Below are 21,612 nucleotides of genomic sequence, written 5' to 3' on the forward strand. Positions count from 1 at the left end.
AACTGGACTCAGAAGAAGGAGCTGCGGCCGTGTTTCCGACGTTGCCATGTTGAAGGAGCGGAGGGGAGAGCAAGAGAACACTCTGCTCTTTCAGCTCCGCGGGCCGGATAGAACAGCCGAACGGGCCGGATCCGGCCTGCGGGCCGTCGTTTGCCCACGGCTGTTTTAGACTACAGTGGGCTCTCAAGGCCACCAGGTCTTACTAACAACAGAAAGACCACACTTGTATAATAGAGTTCGTGAATATTGACATTTAATAAATATTCACAAATCTGTTCGACAAATGGAGCTGACGGAGACGGAGCCTTCGGCCGTATGGAGCCTCCGGGTGCCCCTGGGCGCGCTCGCCTGTCGGCGTTTGTGCTGCTCAGGCTCCTGCATGCCCGGTGCTGAAGCCAGTCCCCTGAGGTTGCTGCTGCTTTTAAAAACCAGTGCTGCCATTTACTACCGTGACTGTTGTTGGTGTCATAATTGCACCACGGTCACCGACATGCCAGTGTTGCGTGGCCGGGCAGCTGTTGGCAGGTGTCTTACTGAAAGTATGCCAGTTCCCGGGAAGTAGGGAAATGGGGAGAGAAAGCCCATAAAGATTCTGAGAGGAAACTGCGAGTACAAATCTTAGCATAACTATTACAACATAAACATTTCAAGTTTTCCACGTACATTTCTTTCCTTTTTAAAAAAATATATTTTTATTGATTTTGGAGAGGAAGGGAGGAGAGAGAAAAACATCAGTGTTGAGAGAGAATCATTGATCGGCTGCCTCCTGCACACCCCCTACTGGGGATCGAGCCCACAACCCGGGCATGTGCCCTGACCAGGAATCGAACCGTGACCTCCTGGTTCATAGGTCGATGTTCAACCACGGAGCCACGCTGGCTGGGCTTTCACGTACACTTTCCGTTTGCTGTCTCTCTATCTCATTCATTTATTCTGTATCTCAATATAACAAATTACCCCAAAACTTAGCGGCTGAAGATACATTTATTATCTCCTGGCCGCTGTGGGTCAGGGATCCCAGCAGGACCTGGCTGGACCCTCTGGCTCCATCGTGCACGCGAGGCTCGAGGAGGTGGCCCAGGCACGGCCGCAGGGGGCCTGCTCCCCACTCTCCGCGTGTGGCAGGGCTCCCTTCCTTCCTGGCTGCGGGCCAGTGGCCTCACATTCCTGGCCACGTGGGCCTCTCCACAGGACGGCTCCGAACCTGGTAGTTCCATTGGAGCAAAAAAGCCAAGAGCCAGGGAAAGAGCGAGAGCGAGATGGCATCACAGGCCGTGGAGCCTCATCGCAGTGGCGCTCCGTCCCTTAGTTTCTGTTGGGTTCACTAGAAACAGGCCAGGAGGTCTAGCCCACATGCAAGGGCGTGGGTACCAGGAGGGGACCATTACTGTGGACCAGGTACAAAGCTTTCTATTTGTTAGAGGGTGAGTTCTGTGTTTGAGTCAGGTTGCATTCATATAGATAACTATTGAAAGGGACTATAAATAGTACATGTTTGGATAGCCAGAGACCTGAGTTATAATGAACTAGAGGCCTGGTGCGCGAAATTCATGCACCTGGGAGAGGTGGTCCCTCAGCCTGGCCTGTGCCCGCTCGCAGTCCGAGGGTCCTCGAGGGGTGTCTGACCAACGGCTTAGGCCTAAGCTGTCAGTTGGACATCCTTAGCACTGCTGCAGAGGAGGGAGAGGCTCCTGCCACCGCCGCTGTGCTCGCCAACCATGAGCCCGGCTTCTGGCTGAGTGGCGCTTCCCCTGTGGGAGTGCACTAACCACCAGGGGGCAGCTCCTGCATTCAGCGTCTGCCCCCTAGTAGTCAGTGCGTGCCATAGCGACCGGTGGTTCCTCCATTCGGTTGATTTGCATCTTAGCCTTTCACTGTAATGAATAGTTAAAAGGGAGACATTTAGACCCTTATTGGCTGGTCTCTGCCTGTTCTCATTTCACCACGTGGCTGGGCTGCCCCTGCAGTGATGATGCCCTTAATTTTTGGCTGGAGGGGCTGTCCCTCTGGCCTCTTCTTTAGACATGGACTCTAGCCCATTTCCCCCACAACTACATGAGATGTTCTCCTTTTGCAGATTGAAGCATTTACTTCTGTGAAGACGAGTGTTCAGAACACGTGCCACTTTAGAGAAAGCTCCCCTTGGTTAGCCAGCGACTGTGACGCAGGGCCCAGGGCTGAGGCAGCACTTGCAGTCGTGTGGCTGACCCGGGCCACTTCCGGAGTCACCCCGGGCCTGTCCCGGCCCCAAGGGGACCCAGGCTGCTCAGCCGGAACTGCCTGAGTGCTTTCCCTCATCCCTGGACACCAGGTTCATCATTCCCAGAGCCAGCGACCCATGTGGTCACAGCAGATCACCTCGTGTCTCTGGGTTTTGACTCACTGCAGCCTTTGGGGTCAACCAGAAATTCCGAGTTGGGCGTATTCAGGCTGGAGACGGGGTGTACCATGAGACACTCCAGCAAACTGAGAACTTGATTTTTCATCCTAATTTGTCAAGAACAGGTTCTCATAGTCATAGGGTGGCCAGCCCATACGACCCGCCTGTTCTGATTGTACCTGGATTTAACTTACAGAGTGACAACACAGAGAGATTGCCATCCAAAAAAGTCACGTAACTTCCAGCTCCCGGAGAAGGGCATGCACACCACACTGGGCCACGCGGGGAAGCACCCGAGTCAGGACGCAGAGGGGGCTGGGGGGGGGTGCAGGGGGGAAGCGTGGGCCAGAGCTGACTGCGGTTCACGGCGGGAGGCGGGGAGGAGAGTGTGAGCAGGTTTCGGGGGGAAGTCGGAGTGAGTTCCTGGCGGAGCAGTGTGCCAGCTGGGCAGAGCATGGCGCTCAGCCTCGGCTGCTCATGGAATCTCTGAGGGGCTCGGGAACCGCCATGGCCGGGGCTCCACCCGCAGGCACTCCCACTGGCCGGGGTTGAGCGCTCTCTGGGTGATTCCAGAGCGCGGAGGTGTGGAAGCCAGAGCCGTGCCTCCCGTGTTCGCCTCGGGCTGACCCCAGGGTTTTCTCCTTTGTTCGCATTTACATTTCTGATCCACTGTGGGATGACTATTTTTGTAAAATACAATAAAAATTAATTATTTGAAAACTGGGCCGGGGAAGGAAATACACACTGTAAGCCCCAGTATTGTTAGAGTCAACAGACATACAGTAACTGTATAAAATGTTTAAAATTTCCCTCTTGGTGCCTGTACTCATCACCGTGCCTGTGCTCACGACCTGTACATGGCCGTTCAGAGCCGGGCGCTGGTCTGCAGAGCGGACCCTGAGCAGCGCTGATTGGAGGCAGTGTGTGTTGCACATGGAAGCGCGTGTGTGTGGAAGCGTGTGCCTGGGAAGATGGGCGGGTTCGGGCCATGCAGGGCCGTGAATGCTGGCACAAATGGCTTTTTCTTCCTAGGGACTGGGAGCCAGGGAACTCAGAGGAAGGACCCCATCTCCGCTGTGGGCGTTTTACTGTGACAGTTGTGTCTGATGGGTTCACAGGGACAATAAACTGTGGACAGGGACCTGAAAGGCGAGGCCGGTGGGGAGGGACTGGGCAAAATTAAACAAAAACTGTGTCCAATTCCTGTAGCAGTCCCTTCGCATATACTGATGAATTATTTAGAGACTAAGAATTAAAGCTAGCCATTTTTTAAAAAGCTTAAATAATAATAATAATAATAATAATAATAATAATAATAAAGCATAATTAGGTGCTAAAAAATGACCCACCCAATGTGCTTTCAGAAACCACACAGATTGAAGACCCCAGGAAGCAATGGAGGGGGGAGCAGGAGAAGATGCTCAAGGACTACCTCTCGGTGGCCCAGGATGCCCTGCGGACGCAGAAGGAGCTGTACCACGTGAAGGAGCAGAGGCTGGCCCTGGCCCTCGATGAATACGTGCGATTGAACGACGCCTATAAGGAGAAGTCAAGCTCCCACACAAGCTGTAAGTGCAGTGTGGCTACTCACGGGAACCGGGGGCCAAACGGTAGCTGATGGGGGGCCACTGGGGCTCTGTGAGGCTTCCTCTGGGGTCCTGTTCCCTCTCAGCGGGGAGTGGGGCGGGCACACCTCAGACTTGTCAGTAAGGCCTCTCGGCCACATTCCAGATGAAGTCTCCTCTGGGGATCACGTATCCTGTCTGTTTCTGCTCCCCCTCTGCCTGCTGGCCTTTTATTTATTTCTGAGTTAGTTTTACCCTTTCAGATGAAGGCAAGTCAACAGCCCTGTCGCTACTCTTACACTCTCTGTAGTGGGAGGAACTGGAGCCCGTAGCTGGAATGACGTGTCCCTTGGCCACCGCGGTGACTTAGCCCTCCCTCATCTCCAGAACGGGGCACCTGGGCTGGCCGTGCTGAAAGCAGCAGCACCATGGGCTCGGAAGTCCCCTGAAATGGTGGCTTTCGGGGTAATACGAGCCTGGGAAACTGTTATGTGCCACCGGGACCTCTAAGATTTTATTCACTGGGGAAAACCCAGAAGAAAACGAAGTACCAGGGTCTTTATGACCTGTGTCTTTCTTGAGGCTTTATTTTTAAATTATGAAGGTTTGAAGATTACTTTTTATAACTTAGGTGTCTGATGCATGACAATAATGAAATGATAAAGTAAGTAACTACCGTGGCAACGTGTGACTCCCGTTTGTAGTTTGTAAATTCTGAGCTGAGAACCGGTTATGCAGCCTTGCTTTTCTCTTCTCTCTTTGGAAAGTGTTCTCAGGATCCTCCTCGAGTACTAAGTACGATCCTGACATTTTGAAAGCGGAGATCTCCACCACACGACTGAGGGTAAGATGTTTTATTGTGGTTCTACATGGAGCATCTGCGTAGATGCATTCATGTTCACCTGCCTTGTCCATCGAGTGCAGGAGCCTCCTCCACGTCCCCCCGACGGCTGGTGTTTCCTTCCGCCTTTGTTGGAACTGTTCTGTGGTTGTATGTTCTTGCTCCTGAGACCCAGTGCGTTCCATTGTCGGGCAGTTTTATGATTGGCAGTTAGTACATCAAATCAAAACTGGAGTCTCGGGAACTTCCCTTCCCTTATCGTGCTGACGTGACTTCCGGAGCTGAGCCTTGCTGCCCTTTCATCAGATGTCCCGAATTTTTTTTTTTTTTTAAATATATATTTTATTGATTTTTTTACAGAGAGGAAGGGAGAGAGAGAGTTAGAAACATCGATGAGAGAGAATCATCGATCAGCTGCCTCCTGCACATCTCCTATTGGGGATATGCCCGCAACCCAGGTACATGCCCTTGACCGGAATCGAACCTGGGACCTCTCAGTCCGCAGGCCGACGCTCTATCCACTGAGCCAAACCGGTTTCGGCAGATGTCCCGAATTTAAAGATGCCCATCTTCCGTCACCAGTCGCCGCTTTCTAGAACTGACTAGTCAGCACTTCTCATGGGTGTGTCCCCATCTTTACCCCAAATCTTTTTGACCAAACTGCTATTAAGGCCAGAGCTTGTTCATCTTTGACTTTTAGAGTCATAATCACTGTTCACCACGTCCATAAATCCATGTAACCATTAATTACCTATGTCCTGAGATAGATTACTGCCATGACCCCTCATGGCCGTCCTCCTTCTCTCTGAAGGATCTGACCCATCGACACTGTAGGGCAGTTTTCTAGCTGCTTTGAACGTTGTGGAACTGGAGTGCCACCATATATATTATCTGATGGCTTCTTTTGCTCAGCAACACTTTGAGATTCATTCACATAAACTTTCATTGCTGTAAGTTTGAAGTACCACCTTGGGGTACACACCATAAATTCTTTCTCTTCTATTGATGTGCATTAGTGCTTATTCCAGTTTTTGGTCATTAAAAACTGTGCCTTAACATGCATGTCTCCTATACATGTCCTTTGGGGCACATATGTACACATTTTTCTTAATTATGCAACTAGGAATGAAATTGCTGTGTCAAAAATATTTATAGCTTTCACTTTAGCAAATACTTACAAATGATTTGGGGCTTTCTTACTTTCTAACATTTGCTTTTAAAGCTCTAAATGACTTTCTGCGCGTGGCTCTTGTCTGCAACTCCTAGTTTTTGAATTTTGTGTTTTTATCAATCAGTTCAAAATATTTACTAACTTTTGTAACTTCTTTATGATTAGACTCTGCTTAATTTTTAAGTAGTTGGGAATAATCTTTCATTATTGATTTCAGCTTCATTCCACTGCATATTTTTTAGTTCTAAAATTTCTATTTAATTGTTTGGATACTTGCCCAAATTCTGAACATTGATATATATTTTTTTAACAAAATAATCACACTTACTTTTTCAGTTTCATGTCTTGATTAGGATAATACCTAGGTTTCTTATAGATTGGATTCTTCAATATGGTCTGAAGAATGGTTTTGATTTGGGGTCAGTATTTGACCTCTGACAGCTGCTTACTTTGTAGTCAGAGCTTTATGTATGAAAACACATAAAGATGATTTAAGGTTTGGGATGATCTTGTCATCCTTCAGAGCAAAGTTTTGCCTCTTGTAGGAAGACAGGCCCGGGACTTACAATTTTAACTCAGTCAGGGCTAGTGCTCTCTGAAATCCATGGAAAGAATTTCCTCCGGTGAGGATTAACAAAAACAAAACAAAACAAAAAGCCAGCGTTTCTGTAGCTGGTTGGAGAGGAGGAAGCTAGTTGTTCAAAGTGCAAGGAGCATCCAGGGCATGGTTTCTGTATTGAAGGTGGATACACCCACAGGAAAAGGCCCTGAGAGGGACCTGCGCTACTTGCCAGGAAGGAAACCGAACCTCAGTCCCACCTGGATGCACAGGAACTGAATTCCGCCAACAGCCAGAATGTAGTTGAGAGCGGATTTTCCCCGTGACCCCCACGTGAGCGCTCAGCCTGGCCGACACCTCAGTTTCAGGTTTTGGGTACCTTGAACAGAGACCCAGCGAGACCTTTCTTGTGATCTATTAAATGAGTGTTATTTTAAGCTGCTAATTTTGTGATATTTTGTTCTGTAGCAACAGAAAACTGGTTTAGCAGGCCACATACAGTTTCTGTCATAGGTTTTTCTTTTCACTTTTCTGAGAAAAGTAGTAAACACATGAAAACCATTCTTAACTCATTAGCCATAAAAAAATTAGGCCCTAGGGTGGATTTGACCCACAAGCTATCATTTGATGATCCCTGTCATAGGATAACTACTAAGAAAATACAGAGGTATTACCAATAGTGGAGATAAAATGGAATTTTTAAAAATGTAGTCAGTACAAAAGGAGGCAGGAATAGAAGTAGAAAGTATAAAAGAACATATGTGACAATTAGAAAATAAAGATAGTAAGATTTAAAACCAACTATGTCAATAATTACACTAAATATAAATGGTCTAAATGCTTCAGTTAAAAGATAGAGATTATCAGAATGGTTAAGATAAGAACCAACTCTATGATGGCTATAATAGATCTACTTTAAATATAAATACCCAGATAGGTTGAAAATTAAATGAATAAAAAAGATATACTATGAAAATACAAATGCAAGGAAAGTTGCACTTGACAATATCAAAGTAAACTTTAGAACAAGGTATTATTTTCTACTAATAAGTCAGTTCATCAAAGGACATAATGACATATACACATAACCCTAAAGTGTTATACATAGAATAACAGAGCTTTAAATATCTGAAAAAGACCAATAGAACTGAAAGGAGAACTACAAATTTACAATTATAGTTGGATATGTCAACACTCCTCTCTCCGTAATCGATAGACTGTACAGACAAAATCAACACAGTTGTTGAAATTGTGAACAATATCATCAACCAGCCTAATGAAATGAACATGTGTAGAACATGCCACCTCAAAATAACAAAATATGTGTTATTCTCAGGTGCACGTGGAGCACTTACAAAGGACGCCGCCCTCTGGGCCATGCTGAGTCCTATGAGAACGTCCTGGTTTATTTGAATTGCGGAAATCTAGCATTGACTTTCCATGTTTTTATCTATTATTTGTACCTCAAGTAGCATATCTCATAAATGTTTCACATAATGTTTCTCATTGGCTTTGTAGGGTTTTTTCCTTTCTGTTGTTGGTGACTGAATTCATTCATTAGTCACCACAGGTGGCTCTGAGAGTACCTGGGATTCTGTTTGCCTCTATTCCTTAGTCAGGGCAGAAACGTCTTCATTATCAATCCTGTGACTATCAGGCTGACGTCTTGTTTCCGTTCAAGGTGAGGGTGTTTCTGTTGAAGGTGATGTAGACGCAAGGAAAGAGAAGGCTCTTCGAGGAGCAGGTGGCAGGAGCCTGTGCTGGCCTGCTGAGGGGCCCTGGCAAGACCGTAGAGAAAGGGTGCAGCGGGAGGAGGTCATCAGCAAAAGGCCGTCTGCTCACCCCGGCTTTACTGTTGCAGGGTTCGCTGTCGGGCAGACTTAGGAAACCTGCCTGTCTCGGGAGCCTTCCAGGATCCCACGTTTCTGGAATGTACTCTTTCCTTCATTGTCATCATCTTTCTCCTTCTGAAGCAAAACTTGGTACACTAGGGTTGTCAGAGACGGTATCACACTTAATCACACAACTTCCTGGCTTTCAGAAACAGCTTGAAAATCAATTTGAAGTGCCAGTTGCTTCAGTGTAGTCAGCATGGAAAGCAGGGGGTGTGAAAAGTCAGGCTGTCTTACCTCCACTTCAGTGTTCTGGGCTGTGGGGTTTGATTCCTGAGGAAAGGTCTGGGCAATTAGATGGTTGGCTGGGGCTGCAGAAAGTGTAGTACGTCAGGGGAGACAACACAGGCTCCAGGGCTGTGGGCTCTTCATGTCTTCCGTTGGGGTGGGATCTAGGAGTAATGACTTTCCTAAACTAAAATAAGGGCCATAGATTTGTTTAGGTCATTTTGCTACAATCCCAGTTTGTTTTGGATCTTTCAAGCACAGTGATGTCATTATAACTAAAACTGTTATAATTGTAGTTTTTTAAAAATTCTGCCGGATTCTAAACTGCTCTCTGCTCTGCGTAGTAGCAGTGAAGTCCTCAGTTTCACATCTCTAGTCCAGACACTGCTTATGAGCATCAAGTCCACGTGTTCCAATTGCCTTTGAAGTCTCGCGGGTCTCCGGAAAGTATCTTAAAGAAAATCCCTGATCTTTCCCCCGGATCTGGTCCCAGTCTTCAGGAAAGCACCTTCGTGCACCCAGCTGGCAAGTCAAGACCTTGGACGTGACCTTTGCCACATCTTCTCCCCCACCCGCCACACCTGGTCCATCACCACGTCCTGTTGGTCTGCATCCACGACGTTCTTCCTCTGGGCTCTGCCTCTACGGCACTGCCCGTGCGCCAACCCCCAGTGCTGGTGCCTGGCCCCTGCTGGCCCTCTGGTCCGCTCACCAGTCCTCACAGTGACCTTCTAAAATCTTAAGCAGATCATCCTCTAGGATTCCTCCTTGATTCTTTTTTTTTTTTTTTTAATATATATTATTGATTTTTTACAGAGAGGAAGGGAGAGAGATAGAGAGCTAGAAACATCGATGAGAGAGAAACATTGACCAGCTGCCTCCTGCACATCTCCTACTGGGGATGTGCCCGCAACCCAGGTACATGCCCTTGACCGGAATCGAACCTGGGACCTTTCAGTCCGCAGGCCGACGCTCTATCCACTGAGCCAAACCGGTTTCGGCTCCTCCTTGATTCTTACTGTTCTTAGGATGAGAGTAGAAATCCGTCATGTGGCTGCAAGCCCTGTGAACCAGGCCTCCTTTTCCAGTCGCGTCTCATGTCACACGCCGCCTCTGGGACCCCAGAGGTTTGCTGAGCTCCCCCTCTCCGGGACGCGGGTTTGTCCCCAAGCTCTACCTTCTGAGAACCCTTCCCACCACGTGCAGGCCCACCAAGCCTCTCAGCCTAACCATCACTTCCTCAGCAGGCTTGGTCTGGGACCTCAGACCACATCAGGGCCCAACCCCCCTGTGTCCTGAAGTGTCCTGAACGTTCCCTCTGTGTCCCTGTGGTAGCTGGTGAGATTCATCTCACTGGGTCATCTTGCTCGGTGTCTGGCTGCCCCATGGTTCTAGAGCAGTGAGGGGGTGAGAACAAAAGGGGGAGAGAGAAGTCATGGACATGGACATCAGTGTGGTGATGGCGGGGGTGGGGGGTGGCAGTGGGAAGTGGAAGAGGGCAAAGGAGGGGGGAAAGTTGTTGGAAAAAATAAAATTGAAAAAAATGACACCGTAGCAGCCATGAAAGTTTGGACAATTATAAAGTTTTGTTTGTTTGTTTTAAAGACCATTGAAGGTCAAGATTGTGTCTGTTCTGTTGACACAGCAGACCCAGGACCTGGCACCTAGTGGAGATTCAATAAATATTTGTGGAATCGGTAGAATGAACAGGAAATAAAAGCCCAAAAGCACATGGAAATAATGTGTAACAGGATGCGCCTGAGACTCAGCTGTGCCTTAGCCTAGAGACAAGTTTGCCGGCCGGTGGGGACCCCTGGCCTGACCACTCCAGGCTGCTGCTGCTTTTCTGACCCCCCAGATCTCAGGGTTGTTAGGACCAAGGAATGTATTTGGCAGTAGGAAAAAGAATACTTTTTATCAGTTTGACATCAAATATTTGTAAGCCTGGTCGTGCTCTGGAAGCTTGGACTACAGCTGCGTGGTGCGGCGTCCTTTCCCACGGGGGAGACGGGAAACCAGGGCACAGAAAAGTGTGGCTTTTGGAAAATGCTGTGAGCTGAACGAAACAGTGTAGTGCATGAGGGGGTGGTTAGGAGGGGTGAAGTGTGGCTGAGACCTGAGTGGCAAGGGGTCAGCGACTGGCTGTCTGAGGGGACAGCGCTCCAGCAGAAGGAACAGCATGTGCGGGAGCCCTGAGGCGCCACTGCTGGCGTGTCTGAGAGGCAGCGGCGTGGCCAGAGGTCCTGGAGCCTGGGCAGGAGGCATCCAAGCTCCTAGAGTTAGCGATGCCTCGGTTTAAAGCCCCGGCTCTCCCTTCCTGCCTGTTTATCACCGACTGGAGACTGGTGATGTCGCGCTCGTAGGAAAGCTGCTAGATAAGATGCTGAGGGTTAATACCGGCAGGAACGCCCGTCACTGATGATTTATACATAATCAGTCCGCCGGGCACAGAATTTGTGTCCAGGAGAAACTAGCAGAGTGCATGTTCAACTGAGGCCGTGTGCGTGTGTTTAATAGTTTACTACAGGTTATCTTTTAAACCGTGTTGCTAATTATTTACAAACACGCGTATTTACATTGATTTCTCACAAAAGGTTAAAAAGCTGAAGAGGGAACTCTCGCAGATGAAGCAGGAGCTGCTCTATAAGGAACAAGGCTTCGAGACCCTGCAGCAGTGAGTATAACGCCCTGACGCTGGCCTCGGGGTAACTCCCAGCCCCCTAACTCGTGCAAAGGAAACGCAAGTGCAGACCCCACACGACATTTCTCAGGGAGGCACAGGCCAGAGCTCAGAGCTCTGCACCGAGAAACAAAATCAACCAACAGCCTAGGCACCTGGGGAAATCTATGTCCTTTGAAAAGGGCTAAAGTTTTTATTGCTCACTGGAGACCCAAGGGAACCAGTGAAAAACTCACTCATCTCCTGGTACCTGCGGGCTGCTCCAGGGCTGACGTGGGAGCTGAGAGAGGAGCAGGGCCGTGCCCCCGACATTCTCCTCCAGGCTGCACTGCGCGCATCCCCGGGGCTCCGGCCGGGCTGGAGGTGCCTCTGCCCCCCTCACCCGGGCGTGGCCTGGAGTCTCCCCGGGGCTGGGCTCAGGGAGCAGGGGACTGTCAGCACAGGAGGTGAGGAGTTCCCCACTTCCCAGAGTCCTTGCCCTTCCCAGGCCCTTCGCAGGTTGAAGGATGAGACGAGACTCAGGGTGTGGGAACCGGAAATCCATGCCCATTCCCAGCCCGGAAGCCACTGTTCCCCCTGCTGCCAAGGCCGGCCTAGCTAGACCCTAACAGGCCCCCAAGACCTCCCAGCTCTCCCAGCCTCTACCCACAGGGCCTCCTGGTCCCACCCACAGGGCCTCCGGACCCCCACCCACGGGGCCTCCCGGCTCTCACCCACAGGGCCTCCGGTCCCCATCCACGGGGCCTCCCGGTCCCCACCCAGAGGGCCTCCCGGTCCCCACCCATGGGGCCTCCGGACCCCCACCCACGGGGCCTCCGGTCCCACACCCAAGGGGCCTCCGGACCCCCACCCACGGAGCCTCCGGACCCCCACCCACGGGGCCTCCCAGCTCTCACCCATGGGGCCTCCGGACCCCCACCTACGGGGCCTCCGGTCCCACACCCACGGGGCCTCCGGACCCCCACCCACGGAGCCTCCGGACTCCACCCACGGGGCACCCGGACCCCCACCCACGGGGCCTCCGGTCCCCCACCCACGGGGCCTCCGGACCCCCACCCACAGGGCCTCCCAGTCCCCCACCCACGGGGCCTCCCAGTCCCCCACCCACGGGGCCTCCGGACCCCCACCCACGGGGCCTCCCATGCCAGGAGGAAGCATGGCTCACAGCCCATGACCACAGAGAGGCTGGAGGGCCTCGTCCCCCTAAGGCATGCAGCTGCCTGGACTTCCCTCTGTGATGCGGGGCTCGGGCACCGGCTGTGGGCAGTGTTGCAGGGCTTTCCTCCATCACCAGGGTCTCCGTCCTCCCCATGTCTCCCTCTGGGGCAGCCCAGCTAGCAAGGCGCCCGCCTTCTAAAGCTCCCGTGTCGTGGCCGGGCAGACACACTGATGGTCCATGTGTTGGATGATGAGTTGCATCCCGGATGCCCCGTCACGCTGGACCACCAGTCATGTGACTTGACTTTCAGACACTGGTTTGGTGGCTCATCTTCTTTTCTGCCCACTCACCTCCTGGAATCCCGGCCATGATGTTCTTTCAGACGCCCCACCCTCAGATTTGAGCACATGTTAGAGTCATGGGGTGCGGGGGCTAAAATATCCCGTGTCTGGTCTGACGCCAGGTGTATTTTAGGAGCCCCAGGTGGGTTAAATGTAGCTGTTCTAAGAGTTCCGTTGCTTGGGAGCCCCTGAAATGTGGGCAGATCCAGGGGACACAAATGTGCCGATTAGTAGTTGCGTGGCCGCATAAAGGGGGCTTTGTGGCAGGAGTGGGGAGACAGATGCGGGAGAGCACCCCCCGACGTTGAGCCACACGGTAAACATTTCTCAGGCACGTGAGAGTGTAACCCGCGTCACCACCGGGGTGAAGGTTAGCCAAACTCACTGTCTTCGTTATATTGATGAAACAAAGCCGTATTGTCTCCGTTTTTATAGGAATCTGAGGCATGTTTAAGAATCTGTCAATAACATTCCACAAGAAAACAATAGCCGTTTGTTGTAAAAACGCAGGCATTCTCCTGCAGCGATGCTGGTCCCGCCAGCCGGAGGACGAGGACACTATCTAACATCAGCAGCCTCCCTTGTCCGTCTCCCCCGGCGACAAAGTACAGCTGTTCCCATTCCAGCCGCAGCCCCCTGCTCCAGGACGTTGGAGAGTAATGATGGAGCCCAGGGACCGAACTCTTCAAGAAGCCACGTGCCTGGTGCTATAAAGGGACTTGTACTTGGGTTAGGACAGAAAGTGTGTTTCAGGAAAAGATTTAAATTTCCCATCGCAGGCTTTTGCAACTTTTCACTCATTCACAATAGAACGGGACATTTTTGTTGAATCTGGAGTTTCCATGTAACTTAAACCCCGGCTTTCATTTACTGGGTTCTGTAGTTTATCCCGGATGAGTGAATGGGGTTTTATCCTCTAAGTTATCCATGCCGTCCACTCCGTGGCCCCAGGTTTGACCTGGGCCTAAGCGATAGTGCAGCGGGAGTGTAGGTGGAGACCAGGAGGAGGCATGTTGCGCTGCCTCACGCGATCGGAGGGGAGATGGTGAGGCCCCAGGCAGCACAGGCCCCGAGGAAGGCTGGCTCCGGGCACTTACTTCCCGGGGAGGCGTGCGGATGGCCATTTCTTCTCTCCAGAGAAGACTAAGACACAGATAAACATTAATTACAGGGACACACAAGCCTAAAGGCTTAAAAAAAATATAGGGAAAAATATAAAATGGTTTTTCTCAAATTAAGAACAAAAAACAGTATTTTGTTTTAAAAATCAGCAAATAATGCTAATATTTTATTATATTGCCAGTTAGGGTCAAAGGAGAAAAAAGATGAAAGGTGGAAAGTGGAGGAGGGAGGGAAGAGGCGTGGAGGTAACTGCCCCCCACATTCTGCTCTGGAGGAGGGGGCACAGTGAGAGGCTCCGGGGGCAGGAGTGGGGGAGACTGACCCACGGGCCAGGGGGGACGGGGCTGGGCTGCCCGTGCCTTTCAGATTCAACATTCGTTTGAGCTGCCGATAGCCAGGAAATGTTCACCCATTTGTAAAGCTCCCTGAAATGTAAATTTGCCATCTGGAGGTCGTTCTGCTTTTATTTTTAAAAGGCAAAGTTTATTCCTGAAAACAGCTTACCTGCTTTGTTATTTTATTTTTATTGATTTTTTTTTTTTTTTTTTTTAGAGATAGAGGAAGCGGGGGAGATAGAGAGAAACATCAGTGATGAGAGAGAATCATTGATTGGCTGCCTCCTGCACCGGGGATGGAGCCGGCAACCCGGGCCTGTGCCCTGACCAGGAATTGAACTGGTGGCTTCTCGGTTCCTGGGTCGATGCTCAACTGCTGAGCTACACTGGCCAGGTTGCTTTTTTATTTTCAAATGTCAAAGTTGATTTCTGAATTAGAGATTTGTTTTACTGTTGAATTCTGAAGGTTTTACCCAAATAAGAAGAAATTACTTGGGCTTTAGAAATTTACTTTGATACAGTTTGAGGCACCTGTTACTAGCCATTTCATAAAATCAAGCAGAATTTTTAAAAATTCAAAATAAGAATTTTGCCTCCACTAAGTTTAATACTTCAGGGACCCATCGCCTTCACTGATAAAACCCTCCCCACATAAATGGAACTAACCAATATCCAAAGTGCTCCCAGTGTTTTTATCAGACACTCTCAGTGTCAGGGTCCTAGGAGCCCGAGGCCGAGGCTGTCCCTGTGAGGAGTCCCTGAGCAGGGGGAGTGCCGGCCCCTTCGGGGCTAAGTCTGCGTCGCCTGTGGCCTCGGAGGAGGTGACAGGGTCTCAGGGCCCCTCCCACCCCAGCACTGTGCGTGCCTCATCCATGGTTTCGTTCGCTGCGCTTCATCTTCAAATGGCCTTAGGGTGAAACTGACTTTATTTCCTTAGATTCCTTGAGACTTTCTTGTTTAGCAGCAGAAAACATTTACTAAACTCGCACTTGGGGAAGTATGTTGTCTGCACAAAGTTTACTTGTTTGAGGAAACTGTGGAAGAGTGAATCCAATGGCATTGGTCTTGTTTTCTCAGATGGTACCTGTCACACTGAAATAACTGTAGATTATTAAATGTTAAACACCCAGGGAGCGGAGAGCTGGTGTTCTGTGATGTGCTGGGGGCTCTTCTCGGTGGGAAAGACTGCGGAGAAGGCGGGCTGTGAGCTGCGGACAGAGGCAGGGCTGTGTCCAGCATGGACCCTGGGCCGGTGGTGGGAGAGCCGGGAGTGGGAGAGTGAAGATGCTGACCATCGCTTAAGGAGGACTGGGTCATCCGGTTGAGCCCTTCAGACACAGACAGTTAGGGTCCATGACGTCCTCTGACATGGGCGGCCAGGTGAACTGCCAGGACATTTGGGAAGCAGAAGTCATTTGGGGAGTACATCAGCCACTGAAGACTCTGTTCAGTGGGGGTTGACAAGGGAGCTTGCCTGTCCTTCTGCCTTATTCCTGGACTTGAACTCATTCAGCAAGGCAAGCAATTTACCCGACTCACAACCCTGACAAACGTAAATACACCTCGTATGTTTAAAAGGAAGGAGAGACTAACCACCGATCCAGATGTCACAGGGAGCTCGCCGGTGTGAGCAACAAGCACCGCCATGTAGGAAGGCCTGCCGGCTGCCGGCTGCGGGCCGGGCTGGGGTTGCAGACCTGCTGCAGTAAATTGGCCACAGTGCCGTGTAGGAAGGCCTGCCGGCTGCCGGCTGCGGGCCGGGCTGGGGTTGCAGACCTGCTGCGGTAAATTGGCCACAGTGCCGTGTAGGAAGGCCTGCCGGCTGCCGGCTGCCGGCTGCGGGCCGGGCTGGGGTTGCAGACCTGCTGCAGTAAATTGGCCACAGTGCCGTGTAGGAAGTCCTGCCGGCTGCCGGCTGCCGGCTGCTGGCTGCGGTCCAGCCCGGGCTGGGGTTGCAGACCTGCTGCGGTAAACTCAGCTGCAGTGCTGAACCCCGGAGTCCCTGTGCTTGTTCCTCTGCTAGGTCGTTTCCCAGTCCCCTGGCCCTTTCTCAGAGCCAGTCAGGGTGGCCTGTGATGAGGTTTGAGTTCTGCTGGCAGTGGGGTCACCCACCTGACCGAAAGCAAAGAGGCATGAAAGTGATGGGAAAGGGCCTGGGGGAGGCGGGAGGCGGACGGTGAGAGGAATCCCGGCTGGAAGTGGCTGGAAGAGACAGGAGCACTCCTCTCTGAAGGAAGATCTGACCTGTGAGAGTCAAGGGCTGAAGCAGTCAGCCAGCTAACCCAGCCCAGACCAGTCCCTCCTGCCTGTTGAACTTGTACTCGGTCATTCTTTAACTTTTTTCCTTCTCTCCTTTTTTTTTTCCTTTTAACAGAATTGATAAAAAAATGTCTGGAGGCCAGAGTGGCTATGAGCTTAGCGAGGCCAAAGCCATTCTCACGGAACTGAAATCCATCAGAAAGGCCATCAGCTCCGGAGAGAAGGAGAAGCAGGACCTGATGCAGGTGTGTTACGGGCACTTGGCCAAGTCCAACCACTGCCTTCCGGGCCCAGAGACTCCCCTGGAGGCAGACTTCTCCATCCGAGTCGGGGGCCTCCATCACCCTTCCCTCCGTGTGAACCGGCCCAGAGCAGGTGGTTCCGGCTCCCGCGCTGCCTGGGAGGGAAACGCTGCCCCGAGGCCCCTGACCTGTGAGTCTGTGGGTGGTGGGTCTTGGAGCTGCGCGAGGAGATTAGCATCCGTGTGCGCCCTGCGGCTCACGAAAACTTCAGGTGGGACCCTGACCAGCAGGGTTACCTAAGCCCCTGGTCCTCGGCCCGGGACACGTGACGGGCATGGCACCTGCCGTCAGGAGGTGGAAGACCTGCCTTGCGGGGCGGGATCTATGTGAGGATCTTAGAAAAGCGCCTCCGCCCAGGTGGGCATCCGAGTGGCGTGGGGAATGCTGGCCCCGCAGGGGGGTGGCTGGGTGGTCACCTAGGGGGTCTGCAGGCGCCAGGAGAGCCTCTCGTTACCCCTGGAACCTCAACGTACAGGTCTCAGCTCCCAGTGACCCAGCCCCGTGTGTGGAAACCAAAAAAAACCCCGTGCAGTGATCAGCAGACTGCATTCCGAGTGTCTCCACTTAGCAGACAGCGGGGGATCTGTGCCTCCTCCCCCTCCTTCCGTCCACGACTATCCCAGCGCTGAGGGTTCTCTGTAGTCGAGATATTTGGCGTCTCCCCCAGCCCAGTGAGGCTTTCGTCTGTGTCTTTGGGAAAATGTTAGAACCAGTGGTGATGTTTGCTTTCCTAATAGAACCTCTAAACTTAAATATGATATTCAGCTACTTAATGCCAGTTTTCAAAATGCTAGCTGGAAATAGGTAAATATTCTTGAACCCATATAATTTTGCATTTTGGCAATTTTGGAATAATTTGAGAGATCAAATAGGGAAGACAACAGTAATAATAACAAATACTTAAAGTATTGGCTCTGTGCCAGGCAATCACTGTGCCTTGCATAGAAATAATTCATATAATTATCACAACAACCTAAAGATGGGCCCTTTTATTATCCCTATGACCAGACAAGGAAATCACGGCACAGAACAGTTAAGTAATTCACTCACAGTCACACAGCTGGTAAGTGACAGGACTCCAATTCACACCAGGGGTCTTACCATCATCATATCACATACAGGACTTTATTTGGATGTATTTTGCTTTGGTTTCACAGTGGTCCTGCTGATTAAATCGATAATTTCTGAAATGCACATAATATAGGTCACTTGAAAAAAGTTAATGGAACTTGAACAAATTTGTAATAGTCAGCAATGTTAGGTCATTTTGATTCTTCCTATAAACTTTGGGTTTATACACAAGCCAGATTAAATGGAAAGAAAAGATTCCGTTTTAATTTCTCCGCCTATAAAATAATTAATCAGTAAATACAAAAACCAGCAGTAGAGCTGAAGTGGCATTAGTATTTTTGACTTTCAAACCGCTTTGGCCACAACACACAGTAAAAAATATATTTAATGTCAAAACCCACTCACACACAGATACCTTTCCTGTGGATACACACAGATCAGACTTCACAGAAACATGCCTGCTCTTCGTGCCAGTAATGCCTCAGACTTCCTTTCCTGGGCCCTTCTGTTTCTTAAAAAACTAGTCAGAACCTAGATTGACCAAGTGCATTGTCGTCACAGGCAGGTTTGGAAAATGCTAGTCTTTTCGCTGCACAGATGGAAAACTTGGAAAGACTTGCCAGCGTCACTAAGCAATTCCTGGGTTCTTTTCTGTGACATACCATTTGATGTGACCATTTAAGGTTTGTCCCTCTCGTGCACACATTTTGTATAAATATCCCTTTAAAAGAAAATTGAGAAAGTTAGGTAAAAAAATATGTATCAGATACCTGATGGTCTAATTTCTTATGAGAATTTTAAATATCAGGGTCAAGTCTTGGTTCTTCATAAAGTTGGTAAGTTTCTCACCATTTTTACTAGTGTTTTGTTTGTTTTGCGTTGGTGACAGTTTAGCTACAGTTTTTCCTTTCTCAGCCTTCCGCTTGCACCTCCCGCTAAGGCTGCCCAGTCTGTTACCCCCGGTGCTGGCAGGGGCACGTGCACTTGACTTTCACTCTCCCAGCCAAGGGTGTCGCCTTCGCAGCGCCGCGCAGTCGGCACAGACGGGCTCAGGTCGTCTGCATGTCGCGACCTCTGGGCCTCAGTTTCCCAATCTCTGACATTACGGGAGCCACATAATCCCTCGGGTCCGGTCCAGGTGTAGAATGGCGCCCTGCGAGACGCCTGCTAAGCACGTTTCCTTGCTGTGTCTCAAATGAGACTGCATTATAGGATTCCCTGTTTCCCTAATTTCGACTGCGTGGAGTGGTTCTTATTAAAATAGAGGCTTCTTTAGAACGAAATTCCAAAAATAAGAAATATCTGAATTAAATATAAAGATCCCATTATTCGCAGGGTGAAGAACGCCCAGGCCGTCTTGAGAAAGTTAAGATAACTCATTTCATATGCTCTCACATACTTCCAGAATCACGTGTATGTGCAAAATTATATTCTGCTCTTAGTTTTTCAATAATTTAAAGTGCTAGGTCCCCGCTAAAAAAAGTCATTGTTTCTCCTATGAAGATTCGTTTTCTGCATTTACTTCTGCCCAGTGGGGCGTGTGCCCTTAGCGTTAAGCGGATGGGGTCCTGTGTGTTTCCCGAACAGAGTCTGGCTAAGCTGCAGGAGCGGTTTCACCTGGGCCAGGGCATCGGCAGGTCGGAGCCAGACCTGAGGTCCAGTCCCGCGAACTCTCACCTCTCCCTCTCCAGACAGACCCTGGACGCCGGGTCCCAGACCAGCATTTCCGGAGAGGTGAGCCACGCCCGCAGGTGCCATCAGCAGGTCTGCAGTGAGTCCCCGGTGACTTGCGTGTTCTCTTAGGCGCCTTTGAATTATGTGCTGTGACAGTAAAACAGTTAGAGGTCAACAGAGGGCCTGCCTGTTTGAGAAATTAATTTCTGAACTTATTTACTTCACATTGTATGCAGCTGGAAGCTAAATGATGGAAAATTTGGCTCCTGTGCTAAATGAGGAAATTAGCTCCAGTCCATAAATTTTATTGACCTGAGCACCTTCATAAACTCCTGGGCACCAGAAACATTTACCTGATCTTTTTAACCTTAAGTTTAATGTGTGGAGAAGATGCTGTGAAAGTCTTTGAAAGACAGACAAGTTTGCATTAAAAAGGCGATGTTTTGCCCCTACGGAGACTATAGAGTAGTGCCTTCCCCAGCCTCTCCCACCAGTGTCTCAAGGTCAGCACCGGTGTCTCAAGGTCAGCACCGGCTCCTTAGCTTTCCAAGGACTCGTACTTCCCAGAAACAGAAGCAGTTAACTTCCTTCCTGAGCAGATTCATGGACTTTCTCCCTTTTGTTTTTCACTAGATCGGAGTGAGAAGCAGATCCAATTTAGCTGAAAAGGTCAGGCTGAGTCTACAGTATGAAGAAGCCAAAAGAAGGTGAGCCGGGGTGGGGTGCAGCCAGCGGCCAGGGCTCCAGGAGCGCGGCTCCCGGCTCTCCTCCGCTCCTGCAGTGCCATCTGCTGGGCGCTCCCACACCCTCTCGCTGGGGCTCCCTGGTGTGTTAGAAGTCAGGGCTCAGAGCCCCTCTCTGCTGTTTCTCCTTTCCCGTCCCGCGAAGCCGAAGAGCATGGAGGATTCTTGAGAAGCATGGGGACGAAATGCTCCCGCTCTCCTGAAGGGGGCGGTCTGAGCGTGCACCGTACTCACAGTTAGAAGTGGCTCAGGTTCAGGACTGGGGAGTGGCGCGGGCCCCGGTAGACAGCGTCCAGCATGCGCCTCTGTTTGGGGGGCTCCTGCTAATGTCCTCGAAGTCCGAGGTGACTGCGCAGTGCCTGGTTCCTGGAGAGGGACGAGAGATCTTCCTCTCTCACCTCCCAGCCCCCGTCACACCCTGTGCCGGCTTTTTCTCCCCGTGACTCTGCGAGGGGAAGCAGAAGGGACTCCCCGTTCTTGCCTCGTAGGCAGACGCAGCTTGTTTCCACGATACAGGACGCCTTGCATGTTTTGAGGGAGGGAGCCATACTAAACACTTGATGTCGTGATTTTCCTTTTAAGATTTGAATAATGCTATTGATATGCCATTTAGGAAGGCACGGGGTGGGCTGCATCATCACTCAGCCAGGGACAGAGAAACCTGCCAGTTGCTCCGCACGAGCCTGGAGCCTCACAGAGAGAACCTGCTGAGTGCCCGGTCCCGTGGCTAGGAGCCCGCGGGGGGGGGGGGGGGTGGGGGGGGGGGGCGGGGAGGCTGACGTGTGTGCGCGGCTGTGTGATGGTCATTTATAAGCATCACCAGAGTTCTGAGAGGCTTCTGGCTTAACAGCGTGATTACTTGATCCCCTAAAGCAGTGGTTCTCAACCTTCCTAATGCCGTGACCCTTTAATACAGTTCCTCATGTGGTGGTGACCCCCAACCATAAAATTATTTTCGTTGCTGCTTCATAACTGTAATGTTGCTACTGTTATGAATCGTAATGTAAATATCTGATATGCAGGATGTATTTAGGCGACCCCTGTAAAAGTCGTTCGATCCCCAAAGGGGTCGCGACCCACAGGTTGAGAACCGCTGGCCTAAAGGCACTATTTGCCTCTGTGCAGCTCTGTTAGGAACGTGACTCGATTCTTCAGTTTCCTAGAAGCACCCTCGGCTTCACTCCACAAATTACTATCCACGGGAGCTCGAGCAAGTCTCTTGGTCTCTCCCAACACTTTGCTGACTAATGCTAATGCCTGTGAATTTGTCCCGGGAGGCGGTCCGTTTCC

At 50.6% G+C, this 21,612-nt stretch overlaps 1 protein-coding gene across 3 annotated transcripts in view; it reads left to right on the top strand.

Moving 5' to 3' along the window:
• WWC2 (WW and C2 domain containing 2) overlaps window positions 1–21,612 on the top strand; it is a 135,669-nt gene that overhangs the window by 77,675 nt on the left and 36,382 nt on the right. For 2 of the 3 annotated variants that reach the window (XM_036297934.1, XM_036297935.1), the window contains 6 exons: window positions 3,745–3,948; window positions 4,713–4,789; window positions 11,231–11,310; window positions 16,648–16,777; window positions 19,493–19,639; window positions 20,213–20,286. In XM_036297934.1, coding sequence (XP_036153827.1) covers window positions 3,745–3,948; window positions 4,713–4,789; window positions 11,231–11,310; window positions 16,648–16,777; window positions 19,493–19,639; window positions 20,213–20,286 — 712 coding nt within the window. Of the gene's footprint in view, window positions 1–3,744; window positions 3,949–4,712; window positions 4,790–11,230; window positions 11,311–16,647; window positions 16,778–19,492; window positions 19,640–20,212; window positions 20,287–21,612 lie in introns of those variants that run through there. The other variant, XM_036297937.1, reaches the window with a different exon arrangement.

Source organism: Myotis myotis, unplaced genomic scaffold (genome assembly GCF_014108235.1).
Source record: "Myotis myotis isolate mMyoMyo1 unplaced genomic scaffold, mMyoMyo1.p scaffold_m19_p_3, whole genome shotgun sequence".
NCBI lineage: Eukaryota > Metazoa > Chordata > Mammalia > Chiroptera > Vespertilionidae > Myotis > Myotis myotis.